Consider the following 20,308-nt stretch of genomic DNA (forward strand, 5'->3'; position numbering starts at 1 on the left):
CTTTCCCCTCCTTCCTATTCCATTCTTCATAAAGCCAATTAAGTACTTCAATTAGGACTTCAGAGATGTCTCACACAGAGGCCATTTCAGATAAAATGACTCAAACATGGGCAGAGGAGCCCATGCACTTGCTTATTCCTTCCCTCCCGCCATGCCAAACAAAGCTTTATCTGGGGGAAGGGAAGGAGAGGGGAGGGGAGGGAGAGGGAGAGGGGAAGGGGGAGGGGGAGGGGGAGGGGGAGGGGGAGGGGGAGGGGAGAGAAAAGAGAAATTGCTTTGCCAGGATTTCACCGCAAAAGATAAAGCAACATAAAGGGAACACAGCTAATGAGTCATTACACATCTCATCACGCAGAAACACTCTCAGGTAATCATGTATCATGCAAACAGCCAGCATGAGGCCAAAGGGCTGTTGTTGACCGTGGTTGAGGAAGAATGGCACCAATACTAATTTCAATATGAATGGCTTTACAAAATTGCTCGGTTAGAGTTCTGGTTATGGGGCTGGCCTCACATATTCCTCTTCATGTGACAGCGATATCATTCCAAGATTGCTTTGTCTTCACCGGACGCTACTTCCCATAAAGTCTTCCAAAAGAAGTGGTGAAGAATCACCATATCCAAACTGTCATTTATTTATTCTTCCTTGTCTGTCCCCTCCTCCCATCAAAAAAAATAACCAGCTACATACCTTCACAATGCTCTGCCTGGAAAAATAGCACCTGTTGCATGTGTAACCTCATCTCTAGTTTGCTGTGGGTTATACCTCATACTGTGATTCTTTGATTTTAATCTATGTAAAAAGAATCACCATGCGTAAACCCCAGGATGACTGCAGAAGGGTGTAGGGGTCAAACAAAGAGATTCAGCCGCACAATTAATTGTCTTGAATTAATTCTTATCAAGAGTACCGCAATAAATATTTTTTTTCCTTAGCTGTTGGATTGATTCAACTCCTGTCAAAAACCTTCAAGTCTGACAGCAAATTCTACATACTCTTCAGAAGCCCTGCGAAGGCAGTATGTCAGACACAAGCAGGGTGTGAAAAACCTCCCTTGGTGGGACTTTGCCATTTCTTACCCTTAGGATGTCTGTGACTGAAAAGCAGGTTTTTCAGCCTCACACTGAAACCATGCAGCACAAGTAAAATGGGCAGGATTCAAATCTTTGGTATTGTTCCCAATCAGGAAAGGACAGAAGACTTTAGAAAAACAGGAGAGAAGGTTAATTTGAAGTAGAGTATTTGGGATTTTTTTAAACTTGTTTCCCTAATGTTCTTCCTTGTAAACAGGGTTGATTAAATATTAACCTTTCTAGATGTGACATTAGACCTCTTTCTATTTAGCTTTAGAGAAGATACTCCAATTTCTACAAACAGGAAATACGAATCAATCTTTCATGCAGTTTTGGGGGTTTTTTTGAGTAGTTGGATTTTTTTTCTTTTTAGAAGAACTGGCAGAAGGTGTGACTCATGTTTAAGATTAAACTATTTTTGTTTTTTCTTGTCTATGTACTTTTACTTTGCCACAGTGGCAACAGTGTTTAACCTCAGTGCGTGATAATCCTCCATATGGCATGAACAGGTATATGCTGCATTTCTAACATTTCAGACAAATATAGAGCACCTAAGTCCTAGCAGCTTCCTAAAACCTTTGGAGATTCAAGCTACTATTTTCCATGCTTCAGCTAGGGTTATGCTAGAGTATCTTGGGTCTACATAGCCAGCCTTATGAGATGGAGGTGAAAGAGGTGCATGGGAATGACTTTTATTGTTGATATATATATTGTTGGAAAAGTACTGGTAAGCCTAAAAGTTACAGTAAAAGGACAGGAGGTTGGGGGAAGGAGCTTAATGAGGAGAGTTTTATTTTTCCTTACCGCATACCAGCTTCTCAACTGGTATAACTTAAGGTAACACCACTGATATCAATAGATATGTATCAATTCATATCACTTGAGAATTTGGCCAGTTCTTTATGATTGTTGTAAATGAGCCTGTAAAATAAATCAGGCGTTTTGGTCTCATTCTTTCCCTCTATCCTGTCCCAGTATCTGTAGAGCTACGTATTCAGCTACTTTACCTCTACTTTACATAGACCAGCTCTAGTGTAAAAGTGATTAATTAAATGGCTCCAAAGAAAAACACAAATAAATGTAGGGACTTTGAAACATCGAGGAACCCACAGCAGAAACCAGGTGTGCATGTGGATCTTATTTTGTGTAGGGTGGGATAACAGGTCTCTTGAGCTGCAGCAGTAAACTGTGACTGCCAGGTTCTTGTGCAGAGCATGAGGCACTGTGATTGTTGTCAGTGTTTCCTGTGCAGGGCGGTCTTTTCCAAATGAAAAAGAAGTTAGCAAAACATGAATGTTTAAAAAAAAATTACAAAAAGCAAAAAGGAAGGAAGAAAGGAACAAAGGAAGGAAGGTTAGGGAAGTAAGAGTAAGAAGAAATTGCATGGTCCATCAGATGAAATATTCCCGTTTGCACTCGCTCACTGTGTTCTGCAAGTCAATGTCAGCTTTAAAGGAGCTCTCGAGGTTTTCTGGGTATTCCTTCTCCTTTGTCTGGCTACTTCGATGTGCTTGTTTGTGCTGATAAAGGAATCTGCTCATGATGGCAATGATGCAAAAGATGATGAATATCACAACTGCTATTACACCTGAAGAGGGGTAAAAAAGGAAGGATAGAAAGAGTAAAAACCAAAACCAAAACAAAAACCCCAATTACCTCAAAAATACATTACCAATGCACAACAGCTAGTGGATATGTTAGATCAGTTCATTTCAGTCTGTACACAATCATCTGCCTCTATCATACTCTCCCTAGTAGTTTTTATTTCTATTTTGTCACCTTAAGTAAGACTTAAAGCAGCACACATTGATGTAATTGACCTTCTATTTTCAGTCAAATTCTACTTTCACTGGAAGTAAAGTTGAGTCAGTGTGTTTGTTTTTTAAAAAATACATCTGTATGCTCACACAAATTCCTGCTCTGTTGTATTTCCTTCTGTGTTATCTCTGGAAACCTTGCATATGAGCCTTGTACTCTTTGGTTTATAGCTTCTAGATATTATCAAAGGCAGCTCCCTACAGGGCATCCTATAAAATAAACAAAGATAAATTGCCTTCCAGGTTGTTAAAGGAAAATGAAAACCATACATGAAGCTATAAGGACAACTTTCCCTAGTATATAAATGCTTCCATATGACCTAGTGAGTTCCACACCACCACCAGCTTGCAAAGAAAGAGCTCAAGGATATGTGAATCCTGTGCTGAGGCTCTCATCAGAGCGGTAGTTAGCTGGGTCTTAGATCACAAAATCACATGGAATCAGAGAATGGTTGAGGTTGGAAGGGACCTCTGGAGGTCATCTTGTCCAACTCCCCTGCTCAAGCAGGCAGATAGACAGACTTTGGTTATATTTTAGAAGACTCGGGTTCTTGACGATCCATAATGCCTTTTTTTGGGTGATATCCAACATCACATGCCGCCATTATTGGCTTCATCCACAAATCGGGTGCCTATCTAGGTAGCTTGATACAGATATGTGCTAATGAATACAGCAAATACTAGACCTGCATTAGATTACAAAAAACTTGAACTGGATTTTATGGGGCCCAGATTTAAAGTACCCTAGATGCTTGCCTTGACAGAATTATTTTTCAGTTGTAATCTTTAAAAATGAAGTTACCTCCAATCACAGCTGAATCGCTCCTGACTGCATTGGTGAGAGGTTCTCTTTCATCTGTCTTCCCAAAAGGATCTGCAGTTGGTTAAACAAAACAGGACTTATTTTTTGTATCAACTATATTCATTTTCTCCGTGGCTTAGACAGAAGCACCCTCTTACCCTCACGAATTCTAATCTGTTTTCAAAAGATGTGATTTGGGGGATTGGAGAATCGAACCAGAAAGCTCTCTGAAAGATAAAATGAGCTTGCAGGACAATTTTCTTCTACATCTTCAGGAACAAAGTCTGTTAAGGGTATATTTAAAAGGAAACAGAAAGGCTCACACTAACATCTGAAAGTGTTGTCTCAGTTTATTGGTAGAAGAATCAGAGAAGACATTTGAACTAAATAGCCCATTGGGAGCTTTTCTCAGTCAGAGCTTTTTTTTTCTTTTTTTTTCTTTTTTTTTCCTTTTTTTTCTTTTTTTTTCTTTTTTTTTGATACCTAAGAAACAATATCAGAAAGAAGCAAAAGGAAAGGAAAGGAAGGCTAAACAGATTTAGACCTGACCGACGTTTGTAGATGCAGATATACAAGTAAAATTCAATCCCATAAAGAGAAGCAGTCTCTGCTTGGGACAGCTGCTTGGAAGGGATATTTTTCTCTCCATTGCAGAAATACAGTGGTCAAATTGGATTCAAAACAGAGGGGTCAGAAATGAATTCCTATATTAAAGGCTCCTTGATGTTGGAGCTCTCTTGTACCCTATCTATAAATGACTACTGTTGAAACACTGGGCCAAAAAGTCTACATGCTGGCAGTTTCAAATTCAGATCCAAACCTGAGAGGTCAAGCCCTCCCTGAAGTCAGTGGAGTTATGGCAGTGTACCTATTGTAGTCCTGCATGTTTCAGAAAATGCTGTGTTTTCTACTGCTAGTTGAATCCAGCTTTCTGCACCTTCACTTTTCTTTTTCCTTTCAGCTCACCCTCTCCTTTGACGAGATTCCTCTCTGTGTTTCTCTCCTTTACAAGCCTTCAGGCTATCATATAGATGATGTATGTGGGAGTTACAGATGACTGTCTCTGCTATATAGTATACCGCTTTGCCAAACTGATCTTTCCGATGCAAGAGGTGGAAGCCTAACTGAGAAATTCGGTGTTGCAAGGTTTATTGTAATTGAACATCCTTGCCTTAGTAGCTGACTCAGCCACATTTTGGTATCTCATTGCCCAAGAAGATGTTTTTTATTCAAACAAGCAACAATTTCATATTTGTGTATCAGGAGGTTCTGAGTTTGCAATGATGGTGGCTTTGGGCTATTTAGGTTCTTAAAGGGGACACTTTTTCCTTAATCTCTACATCACTGATACCAGCCCCAAAGATGTGCAGAATGCATCAGACTCAAAGAGGCTTTCATGTTTGAAAAGATGCAATTCCACTGCTAGTTTTAGGGGTGGAAGGATTTCTCTTCAAACACATCCATACTGAAAAGTCAGGGCTCCCCATATCTGCAGTTCATTGACTGAGCTACAGGCACAAAAGGGACTTCTGGGGCCCGCTGAACACCTCCAGTACACCCATTATCAATGTGAATGGTAATTGACAATGACAGATTTGGACACTCAGGTTGAGACCTTGTCGTGGTTTAACCCCAGTTGGCAACCAAGCACCACAGAGCCGCTCGCTCACCCTCCCCGCCCCCGGTGGAATGGGGGAGAGAATCAGAAGGGCAAAAGTAAGAAAACTCGTGGGTTGTGATAAGAACAGTTTAATGATTGAAATAAAATTATTATTAATAATAATAATGATGATGATGATGATGATGTAATGAAAATGAAAACAACAAAAAAAGAGAGAGAAACAAAACCCAGGAAAAACAAGTGATGCAACTGCTCACCACCTGCCAACCGATGAACAGTCAGTCCCCGAGCAGCAATCGCTGCCCCCTGGCCAACTGCCCCCAGTTTAGGTACTGAGCGTGATGTCACATGGTATGGAATATCCCTTTGGCCAGTTTGGGTCAGTTGTCCTGGCTGTGCCCCCTCCCAGCTTCTTGTGCACCTCCTCGCTGGCAGAGCATGGGAAGCTGAAAAGTCCTTGACTTAGTATAAACACTGCTTAGCAATAACTAAAACATCAGCATGTTATCACATTATTCTCACACTAAATCCAAAACACAGCACTATACCAGCTACTATGAGGAAAATTAACTCTACCCCAGTCGAAACCAGGACAGACCTATTTACAAGAGGCCCCTTGCTTGGATATTGGGTGCCTATAGTGATGTTGCCAAGAAACAAATAGTCACGGCAATGCTTCATCTCATTTATTACATTTGTGGGACTGGAATGGGGATAAAAATTGTTGTTTTACACATAAATACAGATAGCATCATAGAAAAGGTTAGGCTGGAAGGGAAATCTGGAGGTTATTTAGCCTAATCTCAAGCCTTTGAGCCTAAGCTCAAAGCAGGGCCAAATTCAAAGTCAGATCAAGGTTGCTCATAATTTTGTACATCATGGGTAGGTTAATCTCCTTTATTTTTCAGTATCTCAGAGTTAGTCATATAAATCAAAACTAGTAATTTGGGCTTTTTATTTAGTCAAACAGAGGAGAAGAACTAACAGGTACTTTATACCCTAAGATGGCTGTCAAAGACGGACAGTGTGATTCGCCTATTTCTTTCCACAGACTAGAAGAGAGGATTAATCATTATTTTAGACTCAAGATGATTTAACTTTCAGATACTGGAAGTTTGGTGAGATATTTTCTACCCCAGCCCTCAGGTGGCACCAGTGAAATCAGTTAAAAAAAAAAAAAAAAATCACATCTGTTGAACATCAGTCCTCCTGTACTAGAGAAAAATCTCCAGCTGGTATCTGGTGCATGGTATTAGTCAAACAGAATCATGAAAGACTATTAACTATGTATGAGAAAAGCATGAAATTAAATTTCTACCTTAAAAATTACATAAGACGTCATTCATGCCTAAAAGATTATGTAAGATCTGACACTAAATGCTATTAAAGCTCCACTTTTTGGCGATTGTTACCAGAATTTAACACTGAGAGGAAACCAGAACAAATGCTGGAGATCAGTTTCAGAATGAAGGCCAACAGACATAGGCATTAAGAATTATGTTTTGCCTGAGAAATAAAATCAGGACACAAGGAGAGGAGGCTTTGTTACAGCGGAGCAGATGGCATGTGACAGCATAACCATCTCCAGTGGTGTCCTGGTTTCAGCTGGGATAGAGTTAATTTCCTTCCTAGTAGCTGGTACAGTGCTGTGCTTTGGATTTAGTCTGAGAATAATGTCGATAACACAGCGATGGTTTAGTTGTTGCTGAGTAGTGCTTACACTAGTCAAGAACTTTTCAGCTTCCCATGCTCTACCGACTGAGAAGGCGGGAGGTGCACAAGAAGCTGGGAGGGGGCACAGCCAGGACAGCTGACCCGAACTGGCCAAAGGGACATTCCATATCATGTGACATCATGCTCAGTACATAAACTGGGGGGAGTTGGCCAAGGGGAGGTGACCCCTGCTTGGGAACTGGCTGGGCATCGGTTGGCAGGTGGTGAGCAATTGCATTATGCATCACTTGCTTTGTATATTCTTTTATCATTATTATTATTTTCCCTTCCTGTTCTGTCCTATTAAACTGTCTTTATCTCAAGCCATGAATTATACTTTTTTTTTTCCCCTGATTCTCTCCCCCCTCCCACTAAGCGGGGGGTGAGTGAGCGAACAGCTGTGTGGTGTTTAGCTGCCTGCTGGGTTAAACCACAAGTGGGAACACAATAAACTCTGAAGCCAAGGAAAAGCAATACTGTGTTTCATATGAGACCTTAACAGAACATCCTCCTCCTTTTAGATAAAACTGATGACATTACAGTGTGAATCACTGAGGTTGGAAGCATTGCTGAGGGTGGAAGGCCCCTCTGGAAATCATCTAGTCCAAACCCCTCCTCAAATCAGGGTCTATTACAGCAAGTTTCTCAGGGCTGTATCCATTTGGGTTTTGAATATATCCAAGGATGAAGACTTCACAACCTCTCTGGGCCTCCTGCCACCTTTGCTAGATTTCCTGCTCATTGGGATGGACCATTCTTGGTCTTGGAGGAGGTGATCCTTGAGCCAGCTCTCCTGGACACCTCTTCTCATCAGGGCTGTATCCCATCCCATGGGATTCTTCCAAGCAGGTCCATGACCAGGTCAAAGGTTATTCTTCTGAAGTCTGGGGTTGCAGTCATGCTTTCTGCTTTTTTTCCTTCCTCTCAGGATCCTGAACTCCACCATCTCATAGTTGCTAGAGCCATGGCTGTCCCGGCCACATCCCTGGCCAGTTCCTCCTTGTTTGGAAACATCAGGTCCAGCACAACAGTGAGACAGGGACTTGCACTGTTTAAGCTGCCTTTTAGAAGCAAATTTTTTCTATGTAGTTTCTGACTTATGAAAGTCTTTGGCGTTTTTTACTTTAAATGCATGAAGACCTGCTCTTCAGCTGGTAGACAGCTCAAGACTCCACCATTCACACAGCTGAATCTGCTCTGGCATTTACAGTATTTTAATATAAAAAAAAAGCATAGTAAAAGTCCATTATCTCTATGCCATCAGTGTAGAGTTCAGAATACCAAAACCTCTACATGTGCCTCAGCAATGAAGAACGTGATTTGCAGATCTTTGTTAAATATCAAAATCACAGTAAGTCACTTTTCATTCTGTGTTTCCTAATCAGAAAGAGTGTGTACGGATAACTGAGCCGTGAGTGAATGGATTTCATTCCATATCTGTCTACTAGGAAACTTTCTTGAAGACAACAAGCATTCCTCTCTGAAGGAAAGAGCTTCAACTGTTTTCAAGTTATAAATACAGAAAGCTTTTTTCACACATTTAAAGAGAGATTTCCTAGAGGGCTTTTTTGTTGTATCTGTACATTAGAAAATTGACACAGATATGTACAGTCAACTTTGAAGTTCTATTTTTCTTCTCAGACACTCAATAATGAGAAATTGGGAACTGATGAATTGAGATATGAGCAGTAAATTTTAAAGTTAATCCTTAACTCTGTCTTCTTTTTATTTCTTAAAATATGTCCTTTCCATGTATAAATATAATTCTCAAGTATATCTATACAAAGTATAATTTGATACAAATGGGAATTTTTTTTAACAAGAATCTACCGCCCAGTGCTCTTACTATAGCATATAAAGACATGAAGTCTTCAGAACTAAATTGTTCTAAAGATCTTATTCAGGCTTTAATCAAATCCAGTATGAATAGTGAGACAGTAGTGTCAGTTAATTCATCATATTGAGCGGAAATCATATTTTAAAGCACAGAGTGGCAAAGACAGGGATGAGCTTTTATAATAATCCTGCATTTCTGACGTAACAGTGCTTAACCTTGACAATAGAGTGCAACTGATTGTAAGCTTTAAATATTTAAGTCCAAAGATGTTACACTCTGCTCTGTGTTCTGTCCTGCAGTTCTGAGCCTCAGGTTTTACTGCTTTCTAAACTCTTTAGAAAAATTAGATCATCGAGGTGACAGATCACAGGGCAAGGAGTTAATATTTTCAGTATCATTGCCCATTCGGTATTTACAAGACACATTTCTTCTGTGCGTCAGAGCAGATACCTTAGACAGCTCTGGGTGGTGAGAAGAAAGCTGCGGGGTGGGGAGAAGCATACACACGCTGGCGGCCGCTCTCCGCAGAGTAATCAGCAGCCTTTTTCCCTATGCAGAATGCTAATAGCATCATTTGTCTTCTGCTGAATATCTTAGGCAGTAGCTGCAGAAAATGGGGATTTGATGCAAGTACAAATGTCAAAGGAATCATATTATGATCTAAAACAGGGTTTTATTAGTTACCAGAAAAGAGAAAGTGGCTTCACAGGTCAAGGGGCAAAAAATAGCCCTTAATTTGTACCCCTTTCTGGTCGTTAAGAATTCTGCCACTGGTGACTAAAACAGCAACTTGATTGCCCCTGTTCCTGGTGACAACACTTCCAGCTGCTCCGAGTTTCCTTCTCTGCATACAAATTCACATATGCAAAATACTTAAGATTTCCAGAGGACAGTTTCAGGATTGCAAAAGATAAACAAACTATTGGGATCATCTTACTGGTACCGCTCCTTCTCTTCAGCCTGAGAGAATAAAGTACAAGCATTCAATGGAAGTCACACACATGTGTGGAGGGGTCTGTACAAGGAGTTTTTGTTTGTTTCTGCTAGGGCGGGAACAAATTCGACATGTTTGTTATATGACTCCTATTGCTTCACCACCACTGGGATACGGAACCTGTGTAACATTTATGTTCTCCTTTGAGATCTGCAGCACTGGAGCTATCTAGAGTGGATAGGAATGGCAAATCAGGTGCATAACCATATTTCCAATGCTGTTTACACTATGGTTTTGGGACTTTTTTGTTTGTTCTAGGCATGTTTTAGGCAATCCAGGAACTTAGTCTGAAAACTCTGTTTTAGTACAATGACTTTTAAAGGGGTCTTGGCTAATCCTAATGCCCATCCCCAACACTCCTAATTCTGAGAGAAAAGGCAACTTCCCAGTTCCAATATTTATACTATCACAATTGCATTACAGCAAAAAGGAAGGAAACCTCACTCTACAGTATCCTTTAAATTCCCCATTCCCCTCTTGGCAGGACACACCTGATGAGGAATATATCGTGGTTACTGTGTTCACATCAGCTTCCATTATGGATGTGCAGCTGGATTCAGTCAAGGAGCCTTTGACAGTCACGGGAGCAATGCTGGGATGGCGTAAGGCAGCTTTCAGGGGAGCAATGTGGTTGTACTGAACAGAGGACAGGCAGCCAGTGAAACCATAGACATTTGCCTTTGAGACTTCAGGGTCCAGTGACAAACTATCTGCAGTACAACAGAAAAACACTCCGGGAATTATCTCATTTAGGAAGGCATTAAAAAAATGAATCCTTTTTTGCCTTACTCACCCCTTTTACTTCTCTTCATCCAATCTCAACTGCTCATGTTCTCCTTCAGCAGACTACAAGTTCTCCCTTGCCTGGCCCATGAGGTTCCCATCCCAGTCCTTCCTCTACAATGCTACTTACATTGAAACAAGTTGGCTTGGACATAAAAGCCTGCATTGTGCTTCTTTCCTCATCCATTTTCTCTACTGTCTGGACAATATCTAACACATCATAGGTGTTAACCATGGCAATAACAATAATAATAATAAACAGTAAAAATAGCAACACTGAATATCACAGGATCCTGGGGATGATGCTTTTTAACTTTTTTGTGTGTTTCACAGATATGGACCGTATCTTCAAGGCATTCTACCTCCTCCACTCTTTTAATGATGGAGCCTGCTCTCTATTGTCTATCATACAACGCTTCATGTGGCCTAATATTGAATGGCTTGCTAATATAGGCTTCCACCCTTCTTCAGGAGTTTATTTTTCAACTTAACTCTTCTGATGCACCCAGTCATGTTACTACATTTTTATAATCAGTTCCTAGGAATCCTCCTAGTTATGAGCTAGCAGGCTCTCACTCTGCTAGCCCCATTCCACTAGTAAAATAAGAAGCAAAACTATACCTCTTTTTATCTAAATCAAAACCAAAACCAGTATCTCCATGCTCTTTTCCAGCCTGAAGATGAGATAGATAGTGCAATTAATTTATCTGTTGGTCTGTGTTCATTTAAATTTCACAAAGAGAAAGCCAATTCAAAGGTAAGTGTTTTTTATTTAGTTCCAAATGTTTTAATATCAAAGATTGTTCGGGAAAGTCAGTGAAGGACAGTGAAGCCATCTTATCTTTCCTCCAAGCTCTCATTTACTTTCCAGAAATTGAAATTCATACTGCTCAGAGGTCTGTAATATGATGTGCTTTATATCTAGGTCAATCAAACAAGCAAAAAACCACAAATGCACACATATATAGTATCAAAACTTATTCAAAGTCTTAAAAATTACCTGCTAATGAAAAAAACTTCTGACATTGAAAGTTTTGGAAATACTTCCAATGACATTGGAAAATAAGGATTCCCAGCTTTTCAAGTTTATTTCAAAGCTTGAAAGAGTAAGATGGTAAACTTTAAAATAAGGTCCAATTTTTCCACTATCATTCAAATACAATGATTTTACAAGCTCTCAGCCAAAAGGATTTAGAAAAAAAGTAGACCTCCTCTTACAACTGACATTGCTACCTTAATTACATAAACTTCTTTTACATATAAGAAAATACAGAGGAATCTCAAAACTAGCCCAAATGACACAGTACTTTGGTGCTCAAGATCTGTGACCGTTATGCCATGCAGTCAGAGGGAATTAGCCAAGAAAGATTTCTAATTATGTTTGAATGTCTTCTTGCAAGTATAATGTGGAAGAGTTTGGCTGCTTCTCAGCAAAGAAAAGTACGCTGTGAGCTTGCTCTACAAGGGGTCTTACAGGAGAGATGCTCAGTCGGCAGAGCTGTCCTGGGGACAACCTCTGGGCTGTGAGTAACTGCAGGAAAAAGAGATGGGAAGGGAACAGTGAGGCTTTGCCACTGGAAAAGCTGTAGCCTTACAGAGGTTCACATTTGCTCTTCTCAAAGTGTGCAGGAATTGGCTGCATTCAGGTTTTTAATGAAATTGCAGCAGGGGTGTTATAAAACAGACAAAGAATTGTATCCAAGTTTCTGCAAGAAGGCTTATATAAAACTAAAAGACTGATTTACAGTATTTGCCATCTTTGGTGAATTTATAAAACCCTTTGTAAACATTCCTACTCTCAGCCTTTCCTGTTTTCTTAGCTCTGACACAAAAGGTAGATTTGTTGTTATCTTTTAGACGTCAGGCAATCTAAATTGCTCTGTTCTGCCCCAATGTGCAAAAGGTAAAGCCTAAGAAATAGTGAATTCCTTTTTCATGGTACAGTAATTTGAAGTCTAAGATACAGTACTTTTGAAGGCTTTTTTAGAAAGTCAAATTAAGGGCCAATTCCAGGAGTCTTTTGTCAAAGTAAGCTTTGCATGAATGAGAACTAGGAGATTTGTTGTTGAAAGGCTTTGAAATTTGAAAAAAAGAAATTAAAGAACAAACCAAAACCAACCCCAGAGTCCTCTGGTAAAAATCTCACGTGCACAGATACAGTTTGCTTTTTTATATGGCTTTAGGTACATGCCTTATGTCTTTCAGAAAGTGGGGCTCTCATCAAGACCTGTGCAATTTGGATGTGAATGACTTGTACTGCCCTCTGAATTCTTGAGTGGATAACGTAAATCTGTGATTATGACATGGTTACCTCTGTGAAAGGCTTATTAAAGGCCACTTTGTCACTTGAAGTCTTTAAATCACGATAAAATGTTTTTCCAAAAGATATTTTCATTATGTGACACGGTGCTCAGTAAGAGAAGCAACGCAGTGAAGTTTCAAGGTCTGTGTTGAAGCAAGGTCATATGAAATGTCAGTGGCCTTCCTCTGACCCGGTTACGCTGTGAATCTCTCCATGCATTTGACTGGCCTGGAAAATCACACTGAATTGCTGATGATGGCTTGGTTTGATCTTCTGACACTTTAGCATTGCATTTCTGTTCTCGATACTGGAGACCGAGTTACTTTGGATGATTTCTACATGGGGGGTGAAAAGGCAATCTTTTTCGGCTTTTGAGTAATTTAACTGTTCATTCCCCACAACTTAAGTTCACCCATATTTTTAGGAAGTAATATTTAAGCTTTATCTTCTGAGTTGTGCATAAGTTGGTCTGGCTTCTTGCTGGGTTCTCTAGCTGCTCCCTGGAAGCTGTCTGCAATGTCATAGCTCAGTAAGTTTTGTGTCGGTTTTGCTTTCCTGCTTTCCATGTATTTGCAATGGCTTTCCGTGATAATGAGGATTAAGTCTAACATGTAGTTGTATTTTTTAAACTTTGTTGATTGTATCAACATAATTTATCTGCTGATTCATTCCTATTCACCAAAACAGACATCCTGTTCCACTGCTGTTTCTTTGTGCACCTCTGCCATATACAACACACTTATTTTAAGATCTTAAATAAATAAATCAATTTTAAGTCCTAATATCTCAGTAATGGGGAATTAATTTTCATCATAAATAGAATTCTGCCGGAATTCTCTAGGACCAAGCATTAAGCTGCTCAGCAATGTATCAGCAAATTGACATAGTAAACAATAACTAATATGACAGGTAACTGGAATCAAAGAGAAATCAAAAGTTATTTGTGTGCAGGGAGAGTGGCTCAAAAGACCTTCTTTCTAAAGATGAAAATGGGACCATAAACATTATCCAATATCTTTTTGTTCTTTCTTTATAAACATTAATTTCATGTCACTCAGAAACTTAAATCTGAGCCCAAAGTTTACTTGTGTGCTCACTTACATCCAGGAAGGCCCATTATGGATTTCCTTAATCAAAATTTATTTTTAACATCAGTGAGAGCAGACATAGCCTGTTTTAAATGTTTGTGCCATAGTTAATTAATTAACCTAAGTGAATCGCTGGTAGAAGCGCTGGTTGTCATTTTTTTGAGTCTGAGAAATAAAAAGATTATTTTTGTGGGAGTTAATGATGTGTATCCATCACCTCATTTTGCCCAGGTGCTGAACAGCACTGGCAAGATTACTTCTTAGGCATTGTCACTAGATTTGAGCCCATGACCTTGAAGTAAAAGACTCTTGTAGTCTCCACACTGCACCTGTCTCAGAAGAGTTGACTAGCAGGTACTGTGTAGTTACCTCAAAAAATATGCTGCTATGTCCTTCAACAACCTCAGTAAACATTGCTGATACTAATCATTAATTTAGAAAGGGCAGAAAGCATATCTTGGATTAGACTGGAGCCCACAAAAAGGCATCTTTGGAATAAGCTCATTTCCTGGTGTGAGCCTGCCACAAAGGCAGTGGAGTGAACAACACAGAAATTTTTCCTGGTTAGAACCATTGAGCTCAACCAGTTTGGCTCTTGCTTAAGAAAAGTATGAGTTTGAACAGGAGACAGGCTCCAGGCATTCAATGCACCTCCAAGACACTTCTGAAAAAGCAAGGGACAGCAAGAGCAAACAAAGTAAAGGTACTTTTTCTCACAAGTTTTCCCAGGAGTGAGCAGAATGCGCCAGGATTTGCTTGTCGGCAATTGAACATTTTGTGCCAAGTGGAACATTTGGGAATTTTTGTTTCATCAGGCTTAGTGGAGATAATTTCAGACATGCATTTAGTATGTTTTCTTAAAGACAGTTTGTCATCGAAAATGAAGCACTGCTTGGAGTTGCAATGTGAAATTTGTTACATGTCACAGTTTTTGACATTTGACTCCTAATCTGTCACAACACAGCCAGCCCTATGTGATTTTGCATGGGCTCAAAATATAATCTAAAAAAGAAGAAAATATGCAAGAAGATGGAGAGATGATGTGCAAAAGAATACGTGCTTTTCTCAGGAGCAGACGGCTAAAATCAATTCAAGTAGCAAGAATTCAGAGTAAAAATAAAATTTCTAGATAGAAGTAGATGACCTTGGACACTTATTTAGGCACTATTATCATCAAGAAAACAGGGATTTAAGCATGGTGTTATGATCATATGGTAAATGATTTTGCTGGGGAAAAAGTCTGAATAAATTTGGTCTCTTTTTGATAGAGACATGATGGCATTATGGGCTTAGACCTTGGATTGCTTGAAGTGCCTGGGGTAGCCAAACTTTGCTTATTTCAGCTGCTGCCATCTTGGTCCCAAATACCTCTCCCCTTTTATCCTAAGTAATAATTTCCATTTTCCTTAATGCTTTACTAGGCTATTAGGAGGAAAAACAATGACTTTTAAAGGTGCCCTATAACGCATCCAAGAGATCTTTTTCTGGGGTATGGTCCTTGTAAGAAATAGGTACTTAGGGCAAGAAGAGTCTACAATAAAGAAAAGAGCTTTGCAGTGACCAGAAGAGTCCAGCCAATATCTCTTGCAGCCATTGCTGTATTGTTTAAAATGCTAGAGCACAATATTTTGAGACTGCGACTTTAAATTTCTCAAGGAAATTGTGATCTTGTGAGCTTAAAAAAGGGAATGACTTTCCACCAAAAAACCAGATTTAAGGCTTTTCCACATAAACTCTCTAAAAGGAGATGCTTCTTTAGGGAAGCTTTTGTATCTCAGAGTTAATGCCAACTTACCCCTTCTGATTCAATTATCCTGTCATCAGCTCCCCCAATATAATATCACTCTTGGATGAATTGCTCTGTGTCCTGGTTTTGGCAGGGATAGAGTTAATTTCCTTCCTAGTAGCTGGTACAGTGCTGTGCTTTGGATTTAGGACCAGAACAAAGTTGATAACACACCGATGTTTTAGTTATTGCTATGTAATGCTTACACTAGTCAAGGACTTTTCAGCTTCCCATGCTCTACCGACTGAGAGGGCTGGAGGTGCACAAGAAGCTGGGAGGGGGCACAGCCAGGACAGCTGACCCAAACTGGCCACAGGGACATTCCATACCATGTGACGTCATGCTCAGTACAGAAACTGGGGAAAGCTGGCCAGGGGGGGCTGCTGCTCGGGGACTGGCTGGGCATCGGTTGGCGGGTGGTGAGCAATTGCACTGTGCATCGCTTGCTTTGTGTATTATCATTATTATTACTACATTATTATTATTGTTGTTATTATTTTATTTCAATTATTAAACTGTTTTTATCTCAACCCATGAGTTTTTCTCACTTCTACTCTTCCAATTCTCTCCCCCAGCCCACCGGGGAGGCAGGGGAGAGGAGTGAGCAAGCGGCTGTGTGGTACTCAGTTGCCGACTGAGGTTAAACCACAACACTCTGTGATCTCTTCAGTGTATAGATTCCATTTTCTTCTTGTGAACTTTTAATAACAAAAGCTATTGTAGAAATCATAAGAATTGTACTGCATCTACATAATGATTTTAATAAAATTACTTTCCAGATAAACTTTCTTCTACGTACACTTTATATCAAAGCTGAATGATTCAGTGGAAAGACTCCTACAACTTGAGTGTGTTTTAGCTCAGGCTTTTCGAGATAAAAGATATCATGATCATGTGCTAGACTACACAGTTCTTTACATTGCCAGTGTGGGAAGGTCTGCTAATTCATCACTTTGAAGACACAAGTAAATTAGGTCAATATTAACAGGTGCTAAAGAAATCTTTGCAACCTTTTTCTTGAGAATACTCTTGAACCCCTTTCAATGCTACCCTTTTACTCTGGTATCACTACACAGCTAGTATATTAAATTGCTCAGAAGCAAATATGCAGACAATGGGATTCACTTCTCTGCATCAATGATTATTTTTCCAGGGACTATAATGGTGCAAGATTTAGACATGTTGGGGCACAGTAAGAAGTTTTCAAAGATTCATTAAGATCAACCCCAAAACAAATAAATGATATTTTCCATTGGGATAGCAGCTTTTTTCTAGGCAAGACCTAAACATATGCAAATGTGTCTCTGAGATCAGAGAATTACAGAATAATTTAAGTTGAAAGACACTTCTGAAGGTCATGCAGTTCAATCCCTTGTTCAAAGCGGAGCCAGCTTCACAGTTAGGTCAGATTGCCAATAGAGCTCATGTGGTTAAATACAGCAGTATGATCTCTGCAAGGAGTACTTAAAGTAAATGAACTGGGACTCTAGTTAAGATTTCACTGAGGCTTTGCCATAAACTGTATGACCCACTTGGGGCCTGAATCCAGTACTCACTAAAGTCCATGGAAAAAGTCCCATTGATACTGATGAGCTTTGGATAGGTCCTTTTGTGTCTTGCCTCTATATTTGCTAAGTAAAAATGACAACAAACTACAGGATAATAATATTTTTCTACAGCTGTTGGATACTGTGAGGATGCATTCAACAAACATCTGTTGGCTACTTGAATGCTGCTTCTTTTTACTCCCGTGTCTTCAAAGCCACACTTATATTTAGATTGATCTTTCTAAGGCAGCTATATGGCCCCATTACTGTGGATCTGAACAGCTCACAGCCTTTAATGCTTTTATCCTCCTAGCACCCCTCTGATGTAGGGATGTTCTATTTTCCATGCTTTACAGATAGAGAACAGAGATAGTAAAGCTCAGACTGGTTCTAGTGGGAATAAAATGCCTGCTTACCTTTGTATCTGCACATAAATGGCTTGCCCAAGGTCATTCAAACAGTCTGTGGCAGAGTGAGTGTCCCTATGTTTTGAATTCCAGGTGAGCCTCCTCTGCCTTAAATGGAGTTTTTTTTTCCTGGAATTCAGAGCTGGGTGTAGGGCAGACATTGGAAAATATAGCAGATTTGAAAAGCATAAAAAAATATCAGAATTTAAGTAGCTTTTGACTAAAGGAATTGTAATGGGGCTGGGGGGGGTAGGAGGTGGGGAAGCACTATTATTTAAAAACTGGTCATTGTATAAAAGTGCACTTTTCAAAAGTTCCAGTTGTTCTAAAATGGTTATCATAAGAAAATCTGGTGAGGAAGAGGCTTCAAGCTTTTATGACGTCCTGCTGGAAGCTCGCTTTGAGATTTCTCAGCCAGTGGGAAATGGATGGTGGAGTCAAGAAAGAAGGTGGTACAATCATCTGGTTAAGCAGCCAGGATCAGGCTGTTAGAGCAGGCATAAGAGCAGTGGTGTGACAGGAAAGAAGAGGAGAGACAAATTTTCAGAAGAGTATAGCATGGATATGTAGAACACATAGAACAGAGTTTTTTTATATGGTTCTATTTCAGTCTGCTGCCTCCCTGGGGCCCGGGTCAGAGACATCACTAGGAAGCTCCCTGGTTTGGTACGGCCTTCTGATTACTACCCACTGCTGGTTATACAGGCTGGCAGTGATGAGGTTGCAGAGAGAAGTCCTGCAGCGATCAAAAGGGACTTCAGGGCACTGGGGCGACTGGTTCAAGGATCGGGAGCACAGGTAGTGTTTTCCTCTATCCCTACAGTGGCAGGGAAGGATACCGAAAGGAGCAGGAAAACACACCTGATCAACGCGTGGCTCAGGGGCTGGTGCCATCGGAGGAATTTTGGCTTTTTTGATCATGGGGAGGTTTACATGGCACCGGGCCTGCTGGTGACAGACGGAGTCCAGCTGTCTCACAAGGGAAAAAGGATCATGGCTCATGAATTGGCAGGGCTCATTGAGAGGGCTTTAAACTAGGTTCGAAGGGGGAAGGGGATAAAACCAGGCTCGCTAGAGATGAGCCGAGGGGTGGCGTGCCGATGCCGGGGGCGAAATCGATAGCCCAGCTCAAGTGCATATACACCAATGCACGCAGCATGGGCGGCAAGCAGGAGGAGCTGGAAGCCATTGTGCAGCGGGAGAGATATGACTTAGTCGCCATCACAGAAACATGGTGGGGTGACTCTCACGACTGGAGTGCTGCAATGGATGGCTACAGACTCTTCAGAAGGGACAGGCGAGGAAGGAGAGGCGGTGGGGTGGCCCTGTATGTTAGGGAGTGTTTTGATTGTATAGAGCTCAACGATTGTGATGATGGTACGGTTGAGTGTCTATGGGTAAGGATGAGGGGGAAGGCCAACGAGGCAGATATCCTGCTGGGAGTCTGTTATAGACCACCCAACCAGGATGAAGGGGCGGATGAAGCGTTCTATAAGCGGCTGGCAGAAGTTTCTCAATCGCTAGCCCTTGTTCTCGTGGGGGACTTCAACTTCCCGGATGTCTGCTGGAAATACAACACGGCAGAGAGGAAGCAGTCTAGGAGGTTCCTGGAGTGTGTGGAAGACAACTTCCTGACACAGCTGGTAAGTGAGCCTACCAGGGGAGGTGCCTCGCTCGACCTGCTGCTTACAAACAGAGAAGGACTGGTGGGAGATGTGGTGGTCGGAGGCCGTCTTGGGCTTAGCGACCATGAAATGATAGAATTCTCGCTTCTTGGTGAAGTAAGGAGGGGGGGCAGCAAAACCACAACCATGGACTTCCGGAGGGCGGACTTTGGCCTGTTCAGGACGCTGGTTGAGAGAGTCCCGTGGGAGATGGTCCTGAAGGGCAAAGGGGTCCAGGAAGGCTGGACGATCTTCAAGAAGGAAGTCTTAAAGGCGCAGGAGCAGGCTGTCCCTGTACGCCGTAAGAAGAATGGGCGGGGAAGACGACCGGCCTGGCTGAACAGGGAGCTCTTGCTGGGACTCAGGAAAAAAAGGAGAGTTTACCGCTTGTGGAAGAAGGGGCAGGCGACTCAAGAAGAGTACAGGGATCTTGTTAGGTCGTGCAGAGAAGAAATGAGAAAGGCAAAAGCCCAGCTAGAACGCAATCTGGCCGCTGTCGTTAAAGACAACAAAAAAAGTTTTTACAAATATATTAATGACAAGAAGAGAGCCAAGGAGAATCTCCATCCTTTATTGGATGCAAGGGGGAGCATTGTCACTGAGGATGAGGAAAAGGCTGAGGTACTCAATGCCTTCTTTGCCTCAGTCTTTAACAGGCAGACCAGTTATCCTCAGGGTACTCGGCCCCCCAAGCTGGAAGACGGGGACGGCGAGCAGGACGAACCCCCCGTAATCCAGGAGGAAGCAGTCAATGACCTGCTATGCCACCTGGACACTCACAAGTCTATGGGGCCGGATGGGATCCACCCGAGAGTGCTGAGGGAGCTGGCGGAGGTGCTCGCCAAGCCGCTCTCTATCATTTATCAGCAGTCC

General features: G+C 41.2%; 1 protein-coding gene across 1 annotated transcript in view; it reads right to left on the reverse strand.

The window, feature by feature from the left end:
- Positions 1-242: 242 nt before the first annotated feature.
- Positions 243-20,308, reverse strand: part of CNTNAP5 (contactin associated protein family member 5) — a 310,358-nt gene continuing 290,292 nt past the window's right edge. Inside the window, exons 22-24 of the mRNA XM_076342919.1 lie at positions 10,350-10,568; positions 3,694-3,765; positions 243-2,662 (exon numbers count right to left, since the gene is read on the reverse strand). Coding sequence (XP_076199034.1) covers positions 2,466-2,662; positions 3,694-3,765; positions 10,350-10,568 — 488 coding nt within the window. The 3' untranslated portion in view covers positions 243-2,465. The remainder of the gene's footprint in view (positions 2,663-3,693; positions 3,766-10,349; positions 10,569-20,308) is intronic.

Source organism: Aptenodytes patagonicus, chromosome 6, assembly GCF_965638725.1.
Source record: "Aptenodytes patagonicus chromosome 6, bAptPat1.pri.cur, whole genome shotgun sequence".
Taxonomy (NCBI): Eukaryota; Metazoa; Chordata; class Aves; order Sphenisciformes; family Spheniscidae; genus Aptenodytes; species Aptenodytes patagonicus.